Below are 18,943 nucleotides of genomic sequence, written 5' to 3'. Positions count from 1 at the left end.
CCCCGGTGAAGCTGGAGAAACAGTCTCCTTCAAAGAGGATGGGTGCGCTTCACTTGCACGAGCCCACCCTCCCGTTTTCCCACCACGGCGGCCAAGACAGCTGCCGTGTATCACCTTGCCTTTGCTGAGGGTTTTCTCGCCCCCGCCCTTCACTGAGGACCTGCAGGCCCCTCTAGGCATCTTAATTTGTGGCCCTGGCATTATGCCAATGTCATCCAAGCAATATATCTGAGATGAGCTACAACACAAATGAACGGACAATTTTATTGATTTTTACCTCCTAACACACCCTCCTCGTAGTAGACACACGTTTTGGTTTTATTTTCCAGCAGGGATCTTGGATGCAAAGACACATTAAAGGAAAAGGTAACTCCAACAGGTCCTTTGTGAGGGGCCAAAACTGTGTTTCTTGCAAATGAATGCTGAAGATGAACGATTACATTCTTACACCACCAGCACAGCTTAAATACCTCTTTGACAAAAATAATAATAATAAATTATCTTCAACTCAGAAAATAAATTGTGCTCAGCAGAGTGACGGGGAGGGTCCATTCCATTCATTGCATTGCACCGCGGGGCCAGACCAGGGCGAGGACGGGGACAGGCGGCTGAGCCGACAGAGCGCACGGGCACGGAGCACGGTCTGGAGGGAGTCTCACGCATGTTTTCATGCCAGCGGCAGCGCTGCCCCTTGGCTGCGGCCTGCCCCGAGGGTGACTTCTCTGCCCCTCCTCCTCACGTCCGCCTTGTCTTCTGTTTCTTGGCTTGTCTCTTGGCATCTTCTGGGCCACTACTGTCAGAGGCTGTCTGGCCGAGAGCCCGGACACCCTGCAGCCGACTTGTCAACTGCAACAGCAAGGGAATGAGCTAAAAAGAGAGGGAGAGTGTGAGAGGGAGGCCAGGGGACTTCCGTCCAGGTGCACACGGGGGCCTGCCTATCAGCGCAGCTCCGTTTTCAGGCACCGTCACCACCCGAAGAAGGGCAGTGGGGGGTGGTGGGCATGGGGGGTGGGGGGTGGGGGGGGCTAGGTTCAGAACGAGGCAGGCCTCTGCACTAGAGAGGGTCAGCAGAGATGGCTGGCTCTCTGAGCAACACATGCCCACAAGTGTTCCACGTTTAAGGATTAGGAGAGACATTATGGATGTTCATGGCCTGGAAAAGAGGCCTTGGGGTTGGATTTGAGGCCTTTACGTTCCCTTCCAACCCCAACATGTAGTTTCTGGAACACTAAACGTTCTTCTTTGTCACCTCACAGCTGTGAGGACCCTCACTCGCTGACACACCTGCTTTCTCCTGAGGTCTCTGGGTTTCCTACCTTATCATGGTTGTAGCCAGCCAACAGGACGAGCAGCGTCAGAGGCAGGGCGATGTAGGAACCTTGCGCGATGTCTTGCTCAGGCAGTTTCCTCTGTAAACACAAAGACCACCGTCCCTTCCCTGCCTTCCACTCTGACGTGGCCGTGAGGCAGCAGCCTCCTGAATCAGCTAACCCCCGGACACCCAGGTATCCCACACGATCCAGACTGTCCACATTAAGAAACTGAGGCAACTTGGATCAGTTTTCAGACATACCCTCCACTATCCAAACTCATTACTTGCTCCCTGAAACTCAGGAACAGTCCATCACAACGTACTCCTCACCCCTAACTTCCACTGTCTAAACTGAGGAAACCCAGTGCTCTGGAAAGCAGGGCATCCCTGCATTTGAGAAGTAAATGGGTCTGGTGTTGCTGAGTCCCAGCTACCCACAGGCTTTTTCCTACAAGGAAGTATGCAGAACCCAATGCTCCAGTCTCAGACACAGTGATGCACAAGCCAGTCCCAGAGATGACACGTAGTGAGGAGATGAAGCAGCTGCTGCTTGTTCCCCAGGGCCCATTTGCCCTTTCTTCCAACAGAACTCTCAACTTTCACCTGGGCCAATCAGAACACAGGCCACATGTCTGTTCTTTTTTTGAAGTCATTTGATACAAAATCCAATAAGGTCTACACATGGCAAATGACTGATAAACTGAATAATTTCTTTTAATCTACAGGTATCTCTTCCATAACTTGGTTTTTTTCCTCTTGCAATCTGTCATGTTAAGTCAGGTTTCACGCTGTTGTCCTGCAGTTCTCCACAACCTAATTTGGTGATGTCCATTACATGCTTTCTCGGCCTCTGTGTACGTCCTGGAACGTGGCAGCTGGCTCTGGAAGTGTGGGCGGGTCAGGTATCCTGAGCCTCCTGAAGGACCACAGTGCCGCCAGTCGTGACGCAGTGCTGTAGTGGTGACCTTCTTCCCACAAGTCACCCCTGAGCACTGACCTAAACAACTCCAACGCCCTCGTGGCCGGTTTCCTTCTCAAAGGGAACTCAGGCATCAGCGCTGGGAAAAGTACACAAGCATCTGGAGAGATCCCAAGCACACCAATAAAATCCAGGATGCTACGGGGCCCAGTGCCGAGGGCCCTTTAAATAGCCGTCCTGCCTCTACCCGACACCTAGGGCTGAGGCTGGGTGAGTTTTCCTTCTCCCACTAGCTCCAGGGATGTGGCAAGACTCCCCCTCCTCCTTACCGTGGGATTAAAAACCAAGGTGATATGCTTGTGGTAGCCCACTGCAGTGAAAGAAACTTGAGGCAAGACGTAGTCATACTGGGATCTGGGGAGCGTGGAGTCCAGGAGCACAACGTAATTCTGTGCACAAATAAAAGTTACCTTTTTATAAAGGGCAGGTTGAGCAGAGCAAACGAAAACTAAAACCTAACGTATGGCCACAATACAAAGGACTTGACATTTTCAGCAAAATCCCTAAGTTTATACATCCAAAACCAAGGTGGCCACGTTCAGAGCAGGAACCTCGGGGGGCTACCCCGCCAGTGACAGCTACGTGTCTCCAGGCTCTCCGAGGCTGTGCCTTCTCGGAAAGCTTTCAGACTAGGGCACTTTTTATGAGCATATTCAACCACAACAATCGTGGACCTTTGAGGATGTGGCTTTATGGAATACAAGAATTTCTCATGAGCCAAGCCTAGTGACAGAGGTACGTGATCAAACTGAGGAAGACTGTCTGCAATCCAAAATGAGGTTGACTCTCCGGGGACACTTCGGTGGCTCATTAGCTGGCACGTTTTAAGAACACAGCATCTCTAGAAAGGTACCAGTGATGGGCGCAGACCTGTGTGTTGGGCCCCATGTGCCAGGTCAATGCCTGCTCTGCTCTCAAACACTGACAAGGTCAGGATGATTACCCCCATTTTACAGATGGGGAGAGCAAGCCCCGGAGACCTTGAGAGTGACTTGCCCAGGGTGAGCTCAAGCTGTTTCCACAGTGCTGTGCTGTCTACAGTATCTATTTCAGAGGGCATCTGGAGAAAGGAAGAGGAACCCCAAAACTCCATCTCAGCCAATTTCATTACTTTACAGCCTTTTCATGCCAAGAAAGACCTTAGTGCATCATCCCTGTGGCAGGTGGTAGGAAGCCAGGAGAGGAAAGTGCACACACGGGCTCACTAGTGACCCCCTCAGGCCAAGTCCCCCAGAAAGGAACCAAATTCTTTGCAAAGGTTGCTCCTACCGTGCCAACAACAGCAGTTTTCTCTGCCCAGTTAGAACTGATAATAAACATTCTGTGATCAATAAATGATGTCCAACATCAGCACCTGGGTCAAATCAATTATAGTATTTCCTATACTATGAACTCCTGTATAGCCATGTTATAAATGATTTATGATGGGAAAAGATTTGTGACATGTTCTTCACTGAAAAGCACAGATTATAAGATGATGTACAAGAGGCCCAGCTTTGAATTATTAAAATAAATATGTGAGTATATTTAAATGCATATGTGCACGCACACTGAAAAAAGACCAAAAGGATACTTATCAACAGTGGTTATTTCTGGCTGAGCGAGTTATGCCTGATTTTCCCCCAAACTCTCCTGCTGTGAACATGGGTTATTTTTGTAAACAGGAAAACACTAATTAAGAAACATAATCACCATAGGGCCCAATCTCCTTTGGTTCAGAAAAGACAACATCAACCATTTCTGAAGAGTGGTACTTACAGAGAATACGAGAGAGCTGTGCTTCCTTAAACTGAAAAGTGGACTTGCTAAAACAAAGACAGGACGAGAATGGCGCTGCAGCCCTTACCTGGCCGTCTCTGAGCAGCGGCGGGAAGTGGAAGAAGAGGGACTGGCCAAGAGAAACCGTCTGAATTGGGTTGTCGAGGTTTTCACTTTTGTAAAGCTTTACCTAGAAAGCAGAAACAAAGCAAGATGGGCTCTTGAACTCAAACACAATAAGCCTTTCATTTCAGACTACCTCAGGACCACTTATCTCCTGGGGGGAAGAATCCTTGGAACGGTATCTGAGAGAGAAACTGTCCTCTCCTGTCAGGCCATACATAATACATCTCTCAATCACCTAAGACTCCAGCTACATGACATGTGAAGAAATGCAAGATTTAAAGTAGATTCTGACAACTTATGTTAACACTCAAGATGGTTAATGATAATATTAAAGAGAATAGCTTCTAACGTATCTATAACACACCAGGCATGAAACAGGTACCTTACACATATTGTCACCAATCCTGACTACTAATCCTTCATCACTGTCATCTCTAAGGAGACTCAAGGTCACTTAAGGTCACACAATTTACACATGGTGGAGTCTGAGATTCAACCCACACCACTGAGGTCTTGTCACCCTGCCACTGCCTCTCCACTGCTGTACTATTAAACCTGAAACACATTCCCATTGTGCATTGGGTTCTCAGGGCTGCTTCCAGCAATGCAGTTCGTTTCCGGCCTCTCGTTCTCTCCAGCCCAGGTTTGCTGCCTGTCACACCATATGGGATGGGCTATGAGAAGAGGGAGGCACAGTCCTGGCCAATGCGAAAGGCTGTGGGGGCTCCTCCTTGCACCTGCCTAGGGGAATGCCAGAGCTGCCCCTCCCCAGGACCCACACTGAGGCTTTTCTAAATAACATACAAGTCAAGTAGAGTTTTCCTAAAAGTCACAGGAATTACTGGAGACCTGTAGTCACACCTAAGACCAAATATATGTTCTTCTGATTTGTGCAGTGTTTTAAGTATATTTGAATTCATCCCTATATTTAAAAATCAAGTGATTTCAAATAACTCTAACTTCCATCTTCTCTAGAAAATTGAAAAGTGATGTCAACCCTGGGCCAGAACCCCCAGCGCAGAATCAATCCAAGGGAGCAGAGGAGAAGCAGCAGCATCTCCCATCTGCTGCCCTCGCCTCCCTGGGACAGGGCATGGGTTCTCCACCCGGCCCCCCTCACTCCCTGGCAACGTGCCTGCAACCCTGGGCCTGAGGGGCAGTTAAGAGGCGAGTTAAAACCTAAATACACATTCTCACCCAAGTCTAATACTTACTTCACTGTACATCGAATTACAAGTGCCTCTGAAAATAACACTCCCAAAGAAATTCATTTACATCTTTCAAGGGATCACAGGGCACTGTATAAACATTTCTTCATTAATAACAGACATGACATTTTGTTAGAGCTCAGAGACCTTAAGAGGTCACTGAGTCCAAAACCCTGGCTTCGCAGGGGAGAAAACCAAGGTCCATGGGAATGAGGTGACTGCCGAAAGCGGCAAGGTAAGTAACCACCCGCAACAGGAGACCGCCCAGACTGTCTGAGTTCTAGTCCGCTGCCCACCACCAACACCCTGGGCGGAATTTAAACAGTTACAAAACACTCCACCTCAAAATTGTATTTGTTCCAGACTCCAGATCAATGATTTTCAACCTTTTTTCATCTCAAACCACACATAAACTACTAAAACTCTGCAGCACACCAAAAACTAATTTTTGCCAATCTGAAACAATAATAACCTAACTTTTTTGCTCCAAACTTATCTTTTTAAAGAACCAGGTGCCTATACTTGTATGTAAGTATTTCTGGTACCAAGAATTAACCAATCAGATGCAATCTTATTATATAACATGACCAATATGATACAATTCTATATATTTATGGTTCAAAACAGGGCATTCATACTGGACGGCTATTGTTATGTTGCCTGTTTTAATTTTTTTTTTTGACAATCTCAGGAAAAAGAGGTGAGTACCCGTGACTAAATAGTCAGGTAGGGCATGTTTTAAAAATTCTTGTGGCACAATGGTTGAAAAGCACTGCTCTAGATCGTACTGATGTTCATTAGGCTTCTTCTTCAATACTTCCAAAGATACATACTGCTAGCAAAACAGTTATTTGAAAGCAGAACACGTTTCTCTCAGCAATCAGCAATCATTCTCCCAGATACATGCTGGGATCGAAGTTTCTTAAATCTCAACCTCGGCGCTCAGCATCCCCACCTTTAGTATGCTAAAGCAAGTGCCAGGGACGCCCAGACATCCTGTTCTTACTCATCTCAAAGCTGAAAATAACATGGTATTTTCACCTTAAAAAGCTGGCCTTACCCATAAAGTAGAAAGGTACTCAGAGGAAGTGATCACATTTCCACTTAAATCAAATTGATTAATCTGCCGGAAAACTATGATGTTTATGTCATCAATGTCGTTATTGCCAACCTAGAAAGAAAGAAGGAATGCTGGTATTAAGGAAGCTGAAAAAAGAACTTCTGCTCTAACTGTGTGATGTCCCAGGGGCTATTTCAAAACAAACTTTATTCCCTGTACTAAGGGAGTAGAGTCTGTTTGCCACAGAAGTAGCTGGAGTCCAAGGTCACACTGTGATAATAAGCGGATGGGCTACACCTGGCCCACAGACACATTCTGTTGGACAAATGCAGTATTTGTTTCCTGAGTGTTAATTACTTGCCAACATTTTTCAAAACTTCATATACAAAAAAAAACACATTTTCTGGTTTCTTTTGAAAAAAGAGGAAGATATTCCTGCCTGGCAGCGATCAACAAGAGCCGAGCCACAGGCTGCCCCCTGTGGGTGGGCGTGTACACGCCATTTCTGTCACCTGTTCCTGTCTGCCAGACTGCCGTCCCCGTGACTGCTTGTGATCCTGGCCTAAGTCACCACGGCACGGAGATACACAACTGTAAGGTGCAGCCATTTAAAATGCCAGATGCCATAAAGACATCAAAAAATCCACTTTCTAGGCTAAAAAGTCCTACATGGCCCGCCACCTCCCTTTCTAACCCCCCACAAACTCCATGCCTAAAGCCACCTACTACAGATACCAAGAGGCAATCCCTCGTGTCCGCTAGTCTAGCAAATGAGAGTTATTTTGTAGGAGAAAAGCTCCACTTTAAGTGATTCCCACTGCTTCCTGTGGCCTGGAGAGTTGCCTCTTCAGGGGTCAATTAGCTAAGTCATTATCTGGAATATCAAAAACTCTGCCCACCAAATGGGAAAAACAGGGTCACCCAAATGTAAGGAAACTGGGTGGCCCTGCTACCAATTAAGCCCGTGTTCTCTTTATTACACTCCCTTGATTGGAAAAGCTACTTGTGCCTTAAGATCCTTAACTTGCAGAATAATGATCAGAGCTTGCAGGGGAAGTGGGGAAACAACAGTTCAAATTTCTTCTCTGGATGCCTGACAGGCACACTGTTCATTAAAAACCCCACAAGATGCTGCTTCGGAAGATGACACTATTCTAAGAGGGCCCTTAATTAGGATATGAAGTTCCCCCCGCGACAGATGAAAGGCAGACAGCCACAGGAGCACTAAAGAATTTTTGATCAGGGAAGCAATCATACCACAGTGCTGCTGAAGAACTTCATGCCTTACCGTAATTACCCGGTGGTGGGGGAGGGCCCGTTCAATGTGATCGTTGCCTTCTGCCTTGAGCTGCACGTGGTACACACATCCTGGCTGCAGACAAACCCAGGCGTCACTTCTCCAGAAAAAGGCTTGTCTCATGCAACCTGAGCTGAGCCCACTCTGACTGCAGGTCCGCACCAGGACGGAGCTGTTCTGCCTCACCCATTTCAGTTCCCAGTCTGCGGCCTGTTAACCTTCTAAACAGTTCCTTTAAAAAGCACCCTGATGAAGAAACATTTATCTGACCTTCTGTAATTTCTCAGTCCCCACTCAGTTTCTTCTACCCAAGGAAAATTAAATGTGGTCTCTTATTTCAAAATTGCGAACATAATATGCTCTTAGTCTTACAAAGTTCTTCTTTCCTGCTGTCCACCCCTCCGCTCTACTGTATCTATACACCAAGTGATATCTGGAATGATACTCCCAAATGCTTACCATGAATATTATTTCTGGGAAATGTGATTTGGGGTTTATCCTTTTTAAAAATTTCTTCTTTGTACTTTTTACTCCATTGCTCAAATTTATAGGCATATATCACGTTTACCAAAAAGTCACCATTCTAAGATAACTTTTTGATACTGAACACATGATGCATATACAAGGTCTGTCCAGAAAAAGCCCACCATTGTTAATATAACAAGAATGGTTTGTGTGACATCAACATAACCTGGCAGCCGAGGAGAGTGGACTGGAATGTGCATGTGTGAATGATGACTTCACTGTACTAGTCAGTGGGGGCAGTAGGCACCATTGAGGGAACATGTGTACTGTGTGGCTGTTATATTCAAAATGACTCAGTGCACAGAGCAACAAATCTGCATCAAATTTTGCATTAAGCTTGAACACTCCTCTGCAGAAGCTACTCAGATGGTTCAGAAGGCCACAGCTATGGGCAACTGGTGAATAGCAGCTTCGTCATGACAACACACCCACTCATACATCATGTCTCCTGCAGAGTTTTTGGCAAAACATCAAATCATCCAGGTGACTCAGCCCCACTAAGGTCCACATTTGGTGCCCTGTGACTTCTGGCTTTTCCCAAAACTAAAATCATCTTTGAAAGAGAAGAGATTTTAGACCGCCGATAAGATTCAGAAAATATGATGGGCAGCTAATGGTGATTGGGAGCCTATGTGAGGTCCCAAGGTGCCTACTCTGAAGAGGACTGAGGTATCATTGTCCTATGTACAATGTTTCTTATATCTTGCACCTTCTTCAATAAATGTCTCAGTTTTTCATATTACATGGCTGGATATACCTTGATGAAATGGTTTTTTGTTTCTTTACATTGCTGTGGGGGTTAGTAGCAACTCTGATAAAGAGAGATATGAGTTCAAAGGAGAATTTCTAGGAAGGCTGCAAATCAGATAAATTCAGCTTAAAAGCAAGGCTTTAATAGTATAAATGAACCCTTTATCTGTAAAGCTTCTGAATTACTTTTTTCCATACACATTTATTTGGGGAAAAAAAAAAGATCAGTATCTTTCCCCTGGCTCCTGACCTGTCTTCCAGGCTCCTGATATCTGACAGTGGGGTGCCCTGAACATTGGACATGAGTACTCTTGTCTTTGGGAAGGAACAGCATTGACCCAACACACCTGCATGAACTGGCAAACTGATGTGCATCTCAGCTCATGTGATTTGGGCAAACATCCGCCTGTCGCCTAGATATTTGTATGACTATTTCTGGGGTCACCTGAGAATATACAGTTTGTCAGTCTGAAAGGCTGTGACCTAACCCCAAATCCAAGCGACCCAGTCCACTGGCTGTCAGCCCACACTCTCTCTGGGACTTTAACAGTATACATTCACCATCTGTTGAATGAGCGTATGAATGGATGCACAAATAAAAACTGCGAAAAAACACTACAAATCCGAAACCAAATGTTGCCATTCAGCAGCCAAAAGGACAAATAAGGTGGTTGTCTGGCCCACACAGAGAGTTTTTTGTTAAATTAGTTGTGAACATCTATAGATGAGTTTTCACATGGAAATCTGAATTTCTGATTACTCTTCTAAAAACTCAAAACCGTGCTTACCCTCAGACTGTCCTCCCACACGGCCATAATGAGCTAGGGTTGGGCGGTAGCTTCTCAAGACCTTGACACAGGCCACACCCTCTCCAGGTCCCCACAGTCCTCTCCACCCCCTACCATCCACCCAGCCTCCTTCAACTGTTCCCACCTCTCGTTTGGCCTCAAAGGCCTTTGGTTTGAGAACCCTAGCCTAAACTGTAACCACCCAATGCCAGGCAAAAGTTACACCAAATCTGTGGGTCTACTTTGCCACAAAACCCCAACCCAATACGTCAGCCAGGTAAAAGGTAAGATGTATCAGTTAAGAAAAAATTGAGAGGGTTCCAGAACTTGACCCACCTCCCCAGCCCTCTGGCCTAGCCCACTCCTAGCAGTCTACAGGGGGGTGGGGGGGGGGGTACAACCACAAGGCAATATGAAAAAATCCCCTAATAAAACATGTTCAATGTCTCACCAGCAAGCCACGTAATCTGAACTTCCCTTCTTCATCTGTCACGGTGTCCTCTCCATAAATACTACAGTCGTTCTGTCCCACTGCTTCCACGGCAACACCCTGTTCTGGTTCCCCATTTAAAGAAGAAACCGTGCCATAGCAACTAGAGTAAAAAGAGAAGAAACAGAACATGATATTCGTGTGCTTCTCTGAAGCACACAAGGATTTCAGGTAAAGTGTCCTGCATTTACCAACAAATTACTGTGCAAAACAGCTCAGTGGAGAACTGTGCACCAAGGACCCAGCCAATTCAGACTAGCTGTGTCACTTGCCAATCCAGCCTTCCCACCAGCAAGCTCAAGCCAGTATCAGTATCATCAGTATCTCTCCTCATGCATTTTAAGGGATGTTCCAGAAAATTGCAATTTCAAAAGGCTAAGTTTTATTTTTATTCCATTTCACTTTATTTTTGTTAAGCTTGATATTAAATAATGAAGCATTCAATAACATTAAATCATTTCCTCTTTTATTCCATTATTGAAAATGGCCCATTTTTCTGAATGCCCTCCTTCTGATTAATCAATGTTCATCTCAAGTGCGTGTGTAAATATGTATAAACATGTGTGTGTTTATATACAAATACACACATGGACATGCACACTAGCATCGGCATGACCATCTCTGGAAGTATTTAAGACACTGGAAAACTTGGGTAGCTGACAGACAAGGACAGGAGGAAATTTTATATTGTGTATTCTTTTTAACATCTTGAAGTTTTACTCAAGTGAACGCACGTCTTCCTTTTGAAAATTTAATTCAAGTTTCCAACTTTTTAAAAAAGTAAACATTTTAAGCAACTATATAGGCTCTCTCAGACCTGTTTCAAAATGGGAACTTTGTGTGAATCACTGGTTCTCGATTTCAGAAGGAAAGGGCAGCAGCGAACAATCTCTGAACCTCGTATCTCATCCCACTGGGCTCCCAAACAAAATCCGTACGAAGGCTGGAATGAGCATCTAGATGACGAAAGCATCAGGGTGATTCCACAGCCCAGGCCTGGACAAGAGGAAAGCGGGCATTAGCTGCTCACCTGTAGGCCGTTCGGTACCCGGTGATAGTGATCTTTAAGTTCTGCCCTTCCTGCACCTCGATCATTTGGGAGGATGGCTCAAACCGGAATTCCTTCATCATGGGCTTGAAGTAATACTGGCCAGGGCTCTGCCGAGAGACAAACACAAACTGAACCTCTGCAACCACATCTAGGTCAGGCTTAAAATGGGGCGAGTAAAGACATGATGGACTAGAATTATGCCATGAGAGCTCCAGCACTTCCTAGACCAACAGAAATGACACCACTAACTCTACCATAAATAGTTACAGTAACAATTATAATTCTAACAATAGCAGCTGTCATTATCATATGCCTTCAATAACTGTGTAAGGAAGCAATGATTTGAATTTTAGGGATGAAGAAACTGAGAATCAGAGAGTTCAAGTAACCTGCCTGAGATAACACAGCAAGTAAGGGGCAGGGGGAAGATTTAAACCCTGGTATGCATCACTGCACAGTGTGCAACCTCTCAGAAATACCTCACTGCCTGCTTGTGACATCCCTGTAACAGTCACTTTATTCCCAGGACTGACAAGATGGCCAATTAACATATATTTCCTGAGTCCCCATCTGCCAAGGGAGGGCTCAGACTACATCTGGAATGAAAAATTGGTGCTTTCTTTACACCATGCCGAATGTGCTTTGCAGAAGAAACACAAGCTAAATGCTGAACAAGGCTCGGCATCACAAACAACAGGATCCTGTAGTAAAACAAAGGGCCTCCTAAGACAGGAGCCGCTGTGGCCAGGGTCATTAATTACATTGTCTTCGTGACAAGTGGGTGACCAGAAAACAAGAAGTGTGTGCAGAAGGGAACATGAATCAGCCGCATTAAGTTCTAGTAAGAGCAATACTCTAATTACATTTGGTCCCCTGAGAAACCTCACACACTCCACACTGGTGTTCTGTTCTCACATTGTCAAGCAATATGTAAGTTACACACACGATGTCCCTGCTCCCTCATGGGGAACGGACGCAGGCGCTAGGTTACAGGACATCTTACCAGGTTTGAGAAAGTCAGAATGCCATTGTCCTGAGTCAAGAGGTTGGAACGAAACACGCCCCCACTGAGGGATAAGAGGACCCCAGGAAGGGGCTGGTCATCTTCAGCTTTTATCTGGGGGTGAGAAAGGACACCACAGCAAGGTGAATTCATGTTAGCCATGAAGACATATTTTACTTGTCAAGAGGTAATTTTTATGGGTTGTTTTTCCTTTATTGTTATGTGCTGGGGGAACAAAAGGTCTGTTCTTCATCTCTGAGGGTAACTGATGCTAACAGTTCGGTGTGCAGTCTTCCAGAACTGTTTGCTGCCCACACAAAGCTCATGAACATTATGGCTACTGCTGACAGACTGGCAGGTTTACTGGGGGACCGTGTGGGGAAGGAGGTGAGACAAAAAGGACACGCTACACAATACACATGCTTTCTTCCCTCAACCATGTATCCTGACGTTCCTCTTCTACCAGCCCACGGAGATCTGCCTCACTGCTTAACAGCTGCATGTCATTCTGATGGAGAGGCTCATAAACCATCTTTGCGGTGGAAAAGGAGAGACAATCTAAAGGTCCCCGGACATGAATATCTTTGTGCACTTAGTTTTTTCTCTCTTCCTGAATAATCATTTCCTAGGAGCAGAATGGTTGGGTACATGCATTTTAAATTCAGAAAGATACCACCAAATTGGACTCCAAAGTGGCTGTAACCATTCATAGCTCCAAAAGTCATCCATGCAAGGGAAAATACACACTCTCCAAAACATGGATATTGTCTTAATCATTGCAAACCTAACTCAAAACCCAGTGTTTCAAAGGTAACTTCCTCTACATTTCTTCTAAGTTTATTAGGCATTTGTGTTAGTTCTGTGAATCGCCTCTTTACATCCTTTGTTCATCATCTCTCTATTGGGTTTTTTTCCTACCAATTTTAGAAGTTCCTTGTAAACTGGGGATCTTATTTTTGGTGTAAATATTCCTTCCCAGTTTGACTACCTTTCAATTTAGTTTCAAATGTATCCTGCAATCTAGGATTCTCATTTTTTATGTGAGGCAATCTGCCACTCTTTCCCTTCGTCCTCCATGTTGAAAATATTCACACCCAGGCTCTCCGGACTCCCTCTGTGCATCTCACGGCACGCTCCTTCCCAAAGAGGATGGAGGGAAGAGAGAAAGAAAGTGAACACGAGGAGAGGAACATGCTGGGTCCTTCGGCACAGAATGGTTGAGAAGAAAAGCTTGAAGCACTTCGCAAAAAGTTTGCAAACAAGCTAAAGTAACAGATCTCCAAATTATGCTAAGTGAAAAAAGCCAGGCAAAGAGGATGTCCTGTATGATTCCATTTATAAAACTCTGAAAAATGCAAACTAACCTACAGTGACGGAAAGCAGATCAGATCTGCTGAGGGGATGGATTATTACTGAAGGGTACAAGGAAACTTTGGAGTTAAGGGTGACAGATGTATTCACTATTTTGATTGTGGTGGTGTTTTCATGGGTGTGTCCATATGTTGAAACCATGTTGGTAATATATCAAATTATACACTTTATGTGCAGTGTACTGTATGGCAATTACACCTCAGTAAAACTGCTTCTTAAAAGCACACAGTGTTACCTCAAAGCTTACACCTGCCAAGGCATAAGCCTTAAAGTCTCCTATGGTTCCGTCCACCGCAGTCAAAACGTAGCCCTCCTTCTGTGAGGACACAGTGTACTCCAGGTCACTGTGCAGGGGCCCAACACTGAATAAAAGACAGCAAATGCAGAGATGGCTTTGCATCACATTCCTGGAGGAGACATCACCTAACTGCAAGGAAATCTGGGCTCCCCAACTGGTCCCAAGCAAATGTTTCTTAATCACGGACTTACCTATAGGCACCTTTGTCATCAGTAAAGACTGTGATCAAGGGTGAACTTGCCCCCTTTTCACTGATGACAATCTCGACTCCTTCCAACTCTGGGTGGATCTGCCCTTCTAAGAATAAGCCTGCTTTCCCATGGATCTCAATCAGCTTCCCTGGGCAGCTTTCTAAGAAGGGAAAAAGGAAACAGAAGAACACAATGTAGCTGTAGAGAAAGGGGACCTTCTGGTTGGGGGTTTCCCAATAAAGAAGGCCCTAAAACTGAGATATTTAGAGCTAACCTCCAAATGAGGTTGTTTAATGTTCCAGAAACTTCAATGACTAGAAGTGGCCCAAGCCTCTCTTCATCCTGGAAAGGCCTCATTTAACTGCCAACGACGTTGGCAGGTGAACCTAACAAAGGCTAAGTTTTTACTCCTCCTCTCTCTTGGGCCTCACAAGGCCACAAATGGGGAGAGAGGCCTTTGGAGCAGGCCAGAGGCCATGCTGCTCAACCTCAGAGGTTCTAAAACCAACGGCCCCCCAAACAGGCTGCCACTCGCTGGAAAGCCGGGCTCTTCAATGCACCTACTTCCAAACACAAACCACGTGAATGCCCAGGATTTAATGAACCCATAATGCTAAAAAAACAACGGCCAAAAGGCAAATGCTCCTTAAGCAAGCACTTCTAACTATCCAGCCCTAAAAAGACCCCTCCCCACACCCTACCAAAAAATATAAACATCGTGAACGGTTTAGACACAGGACGACTAATGCTCACATTTCAGCAACTGATGGCTTTGCTTTCCACTGACCTCTGGTGTCAACCTGGTAATGTCAAGAAAAACCAAGTCCTTTTCCAAAAAGATCACCCCTTCCTAACAGTAAAAGTTGCTTTTACGCATTTCATTCATTCACGCATCAAACAGTAACATCCATGTGCCTTACAAAGACACCTTCACTGGAACAACAACAAAGAATAAATGTTCAAATGCAGGCAGAGAAACAACTACAAAGGTGTGTCACTGGCTCAGTGAGTGGGCATCTACCTCCGCTGACGGTGGCTTCCATGGAGGGGGGATAAAAGAGCAGCTCTTTAGATGAGGGTGTGACAGTGATTTTCTCTCCAGACCTGAAATAATAAAAATACTTCAATTTGGTTGGTTCTGTCCCTCCATTTAGGAAGAATATCAGAATGGAGGACATGGCAGAGAAAAGCCCAAGAGAACGTACCGGGCCCAATAAGAGAAGTCATAAGAGAAGGGGCCTTGTAACTCATCCACCATTTCCTGAACAGGGGGCTTGGTCTTTCCTTCTCCACCTTCTTCTTTGCCCTTCTTCTCCCGCTCCTGCCTGCGGCTCTCAATCTCGGCCAACTGCTGCTCCCTCCGCAGCTCCTGCACAGACTTCAGGGGGCCTAAGACCAAGGCGGGTTCACTGTCAATGGAAGACCTGGAGGAAAGGAAGGAGCAGCCCAGAGGACATGGTCATTTGTCCCTGTCGTTGGTGGAAATCTGACACCTGCAGGTGGTCACCCATAAGTAACAAAACCAAACATCTGGTAACACACTACATGGCACAGTCTTCTCCTGATCTGAATAAACTAAAAGTTTTTGAAAAATAGAGACTGAATTTTTTTAAAAATACATTTTATTAATTATGCTATTACAGTTGTCCCATTACCCCTCTTCATTCCCCTCCACCCTGCACACCCTTTCCCACCCACATTCCTCGCCTTTAGTTCATGTCCATGTGTCGTAAGTTCTTTAGCTTCTACATTTCCCATACTATTCTTGCCCTCCCCCTATCTATTTTCAACCTACAATCTATGCTACTTATTCTCTGTACCTTTTCCCCCTCTCTCCTCCTCCCACTCCCCTGTTGCTAACCCTCCATGTGATCTCCATTTCTGTGGTTCTGTTGCTGTTCTAGTTCTTTGCTTAGTTGGTTTTAGTTTTGTTTTAGGTGTGGTTGTTAATAATTGTGAGTTTGCTATCATTTTACTATACATGTTTTATCTTCTTTTTCTTAGATAAGTCCCTTTAACATTTCACAAAATAAGGTCTTAGTGATGATGAACTCCTTTAACTTGACCTTATCTGAGAAGCACTTTATCTGCCCTTCCATTCTAAATGAAAGCTTTGCTATATAATCTTGGATATAGGTCCTTGCCTTTCATGACATGGAATACTTCTTTCCAGCCCCTTTTTGCCTGCAAGGTCTCTTTTGAGAAATCAGCTGACAGTCTGATGGGAACTCCTTTGTAGGTTACTGTCTCATCTCTTGCTGCTTCTAGGATTCTCTCCTTCATTTTTACGTTGGCTAATGTAATTATGATGTGCCTTGGTGTGTTTCTTCTTAGGTCTAACTTCTTTGGGACTCTCTGAGCTTCCCAGACTTCCTGGAAGTCTATTTCCTTTGCCAGATCGGGGAAGTTCTCCTTCATTATTTGTTCAAATAAGTTTTCCACTTGTTGCTCTTCCTCTTCTCCTTCTGGTACCCTGTGATTTGGATGTTGGAATGTTTAAAGATGTCCTGGAGGTTCCTAGACCTCTCCTCATTTTTTTGAATTCTCGTTTCTTCCTTCTTTTCTGTTAGGTTGTTTCTTTTTTCCTCTGGTCCACTCCATTGATTTGAGTCCCAGTTTCCTTCACCTCACTGCTGGTTCCCTGTACACTTTCCTTTATTTCACTTAGTGTAGCCTTCATTTTTTCATCTAATTTACAACCAAATTCAACCAATTCTGTGAGCATCCTGATCACCAGTGCTTTGAACTGTGCATCTGATAGGTTGGCTATCTCTTCATCACTTAGTTGTATTATTTCTGGAACTTTGATGTGTTCTTTCATTTGGGTCATTTTTTTTTTTTTGTCTTGACACTCCTGTTACTTAGTGAGGGGCAGAACCTTAGGTGTTCACCTGGATAGGGCAACCTACGTCACTGGGTTGTGACACAGTATGTGGGGGAAGGGTTAGAGAGGAAACAATGTTGCTTGCTCTGCTCTCTGCAGGATTTCAGTCCCTTCCACCACTTCCCCCAAGCAAACTGGGCCCTTCTGGTGCTGATCCCTGGGTGGGTGGGTTTGTGTACCTTCTAGGACCCTGTGGGTCTCTTCAATGAACTCTCCTGTGAGGCTGGGAGTCTCTCCCTGCGCCTCAACCCCCACACGTTTTCAATCAGTGCCCCAAGGCTCTTATTTCCTGGCGCTGGGACCCTGTGCGCACAATGCCCCAATTCACAATCACCACCTCGCTGGGTCTGCTGGTTGCCACCCCACGCTCAGGGTCTGCCAGCCGCCACCTGTGTGCCCAGGGTCCGCCCACTGCAGTCCTCTGTGCCCGGGATGCCTTACAAGCCCAGTCCCACCACTCTTTGTGACTTGACCCCTCTCCACCCTGTTGTCTGACTCTGCTCCTCCTACTGGTCTGGATAAATGTGTCTATTTTAACTCCTTGGTTGTCCAACTTCCATACAGTTCAATTTTCTATCAGTTACGGTTGTTATTCTGTTTCTAAATTGTTGTCGTCCTTATCCTGGTTGTGCCAGGAGACACAGTGTGTCTACCTATGCCTCCATCTTGGCCGGAAGTCAAGACTGAACTTCTGCATGATGGTAGTAGTATCTGGTACATCTGGGCTGGGACGAAATACCACTGACTTTATGACTCGATGAAAACACATCAGATTTCCCAAGGACACGGAGCTCCCCCCATGCCACCATCCTCAGTCCTTCATTCAAGCTTCAGTGAGAACATCCTCTGCCAGAGAACCAGGCACCGGCTTACAGGGTTGAGGGCCATAAAGAGGACAGACAACAGCCCCTGACCCTGTGGAATACACGTTCTGGTGGGATGAGGCAGATAATGGAATGAAAAATGATGTCACGGGACAAGTATAATGAAAAAAAAAAATAAAGCAGCGTGGGAGGAAATAGGCGTGGAGGTGCTATTTTTAAGGGATTAGCCAAGGCCTTTCTGATCAGGTAACCTTGAGCCAAGACCTAAAAGAAAGGAGAAGGGAGCCAGGAGGCCCACTGGGTGAGGAGTGTCTCAAACAAGGGGAGGGCAGGTAAAAGCCCGTGGAGTCCTGGAGGGAGAGCTGCCTTGGCATTCTCCAGGGACAGCAGGGAGGCAAGGCAGCCGCGGCAGAGGGGCCCAGGGAAAAGTCCGTGGGCTGGGGAATTCCCAGGGGAAGCAGCTGTCAGCCTAGGGCTTCGCAGACCTTGGTGTGGACCTTGGTGTGGACTTTGAATTTCATTCTGAGTGGAATGGAAAACTCCTGGGGTTTTAAGTAGAGGAATGATATGACTTCTACTATTAAAGGATCACTCTGGCTTAACACGGGCTGGCCCCCACCAGTTTGCCTCTCCTGAATGGCCCCATCCTCGACAAGGTAAAATTCAGTGCACTTAATTGCATTTATAATTTTACAGTTCTGTGTCTGATTCCTGAACTACATGCCTGCCCCATGAGACCAGGGCAGGAGCTGCGGCCTGTGCCCAGTCACACTGAAGATTCTTAGTAAGTACCTTCTGAAAGGACAGACAGGTGCCAAGGGGGCTGACAGACAGATGAAGACACTGCTGGGAAGACAACCCCAACCAAGGCAAGGGCAGAGACAGCAACTCAGATTTTCATACTGTTTGACAGAGTCGGTCGTGTTGCCAAAACTCTTTCATTTTTCGAGAAAATCAGGGTCTCAGATGCACCACACCACACTGCAAAAATTCCTCTTAAAGGTGACACTGACATAAAGCCCACCCTC

General features: G+C 45.7%; 1 protein-coding gene across 1 annotated transcript in view; it reads right to left on the bottom strand.

Annotated features, from left to right (window-relative positions):
• Nucleotides 1-234: 234 nt before the first annotated feature.
• The window catches only part of LOC123806406 (nodal modulator 1), a 51,714-nt gene continuing 33,005 nt past the window's right edge, over nucleotides 235-18,943 (bottom strand). Inside the window, exons 19-31 of the mRNA XM_045819532.1 lie at nucleotides 15,413-15,631; nucleotides 15,229-15,311; nucleotides 14,208-14,367; nucleotides 13,954-14,080; nucleotides 12,348-12,461; nucleotides 11,324-11,451; nucleotides 10,255-10,396; nucleotides 7,732-7,815; nucleotides 6,444-6,554; nucleotides 4,138-4,239; nucleotides 2,561-2,680; nucleotides 1,317-1,409; nucleotides 235-867 (exon numbers count right to left, since the gene is read on the bottom strand). Coding sequence (XP_045675488.1) covers nucleotides 736-867; nucleotides 1,317-1,409; nucleotides 2,561-2,680; nucleotides 4,138-4,239; nucleotides 6,444-6,554; nucleotides 7,732-7,815; nucleotides 10,255-10,396; nucleotides 11,324-11,451; nucleotides 12,348-12,461; nucleotides 13,954-14,080; nucleotides 14,208-14,367; nucleotides 15,229-15,311; nucleotides 15,413-15,631 — 1,615 coding nt within the window. The 3' untranslated portion in view covers nucleotides 235-735. The remainder of the gene's footprint in view (nucleotides 868-1,316; nucleotides 1,410-2,560; nucleotides 2,681-4,137; nucleotides 4,240-6,443; nucleotides 6,555-7,731; nucleotides 7,816-10,254; nucleotides 10,397-11,323; nucleotides 11,452-12,347; nucleotides 12,462-13,953; nucleotides 14,081-14,207; nucleotides 14,368-15,228; nucleotides 15,312-15,412; nucleotides 15,632-18,943) is intronic.

This window comes from Phyllostomus hastatus, unplaced genomic scaffold (genome assembly GCF_019186645.2).
Source record: "Phyllostomus hastatus isolate PE091 unplaced genomic scaffold, TTU_PhHast_1.1 phas_scaffold_385, whole genome shotgun sequence".
NCBI lineage: Eukaryota > Metazoa > Chordata > Mammalia > Chiroptera > Phyllostomidae > Phyllostomus > Phyllostomus hastatus.
The sequence above is the reverse complement of the archived record's forward strand: the minus strand, read 5'-3'. Positions and strand labels throughout refer to the sequence as shown.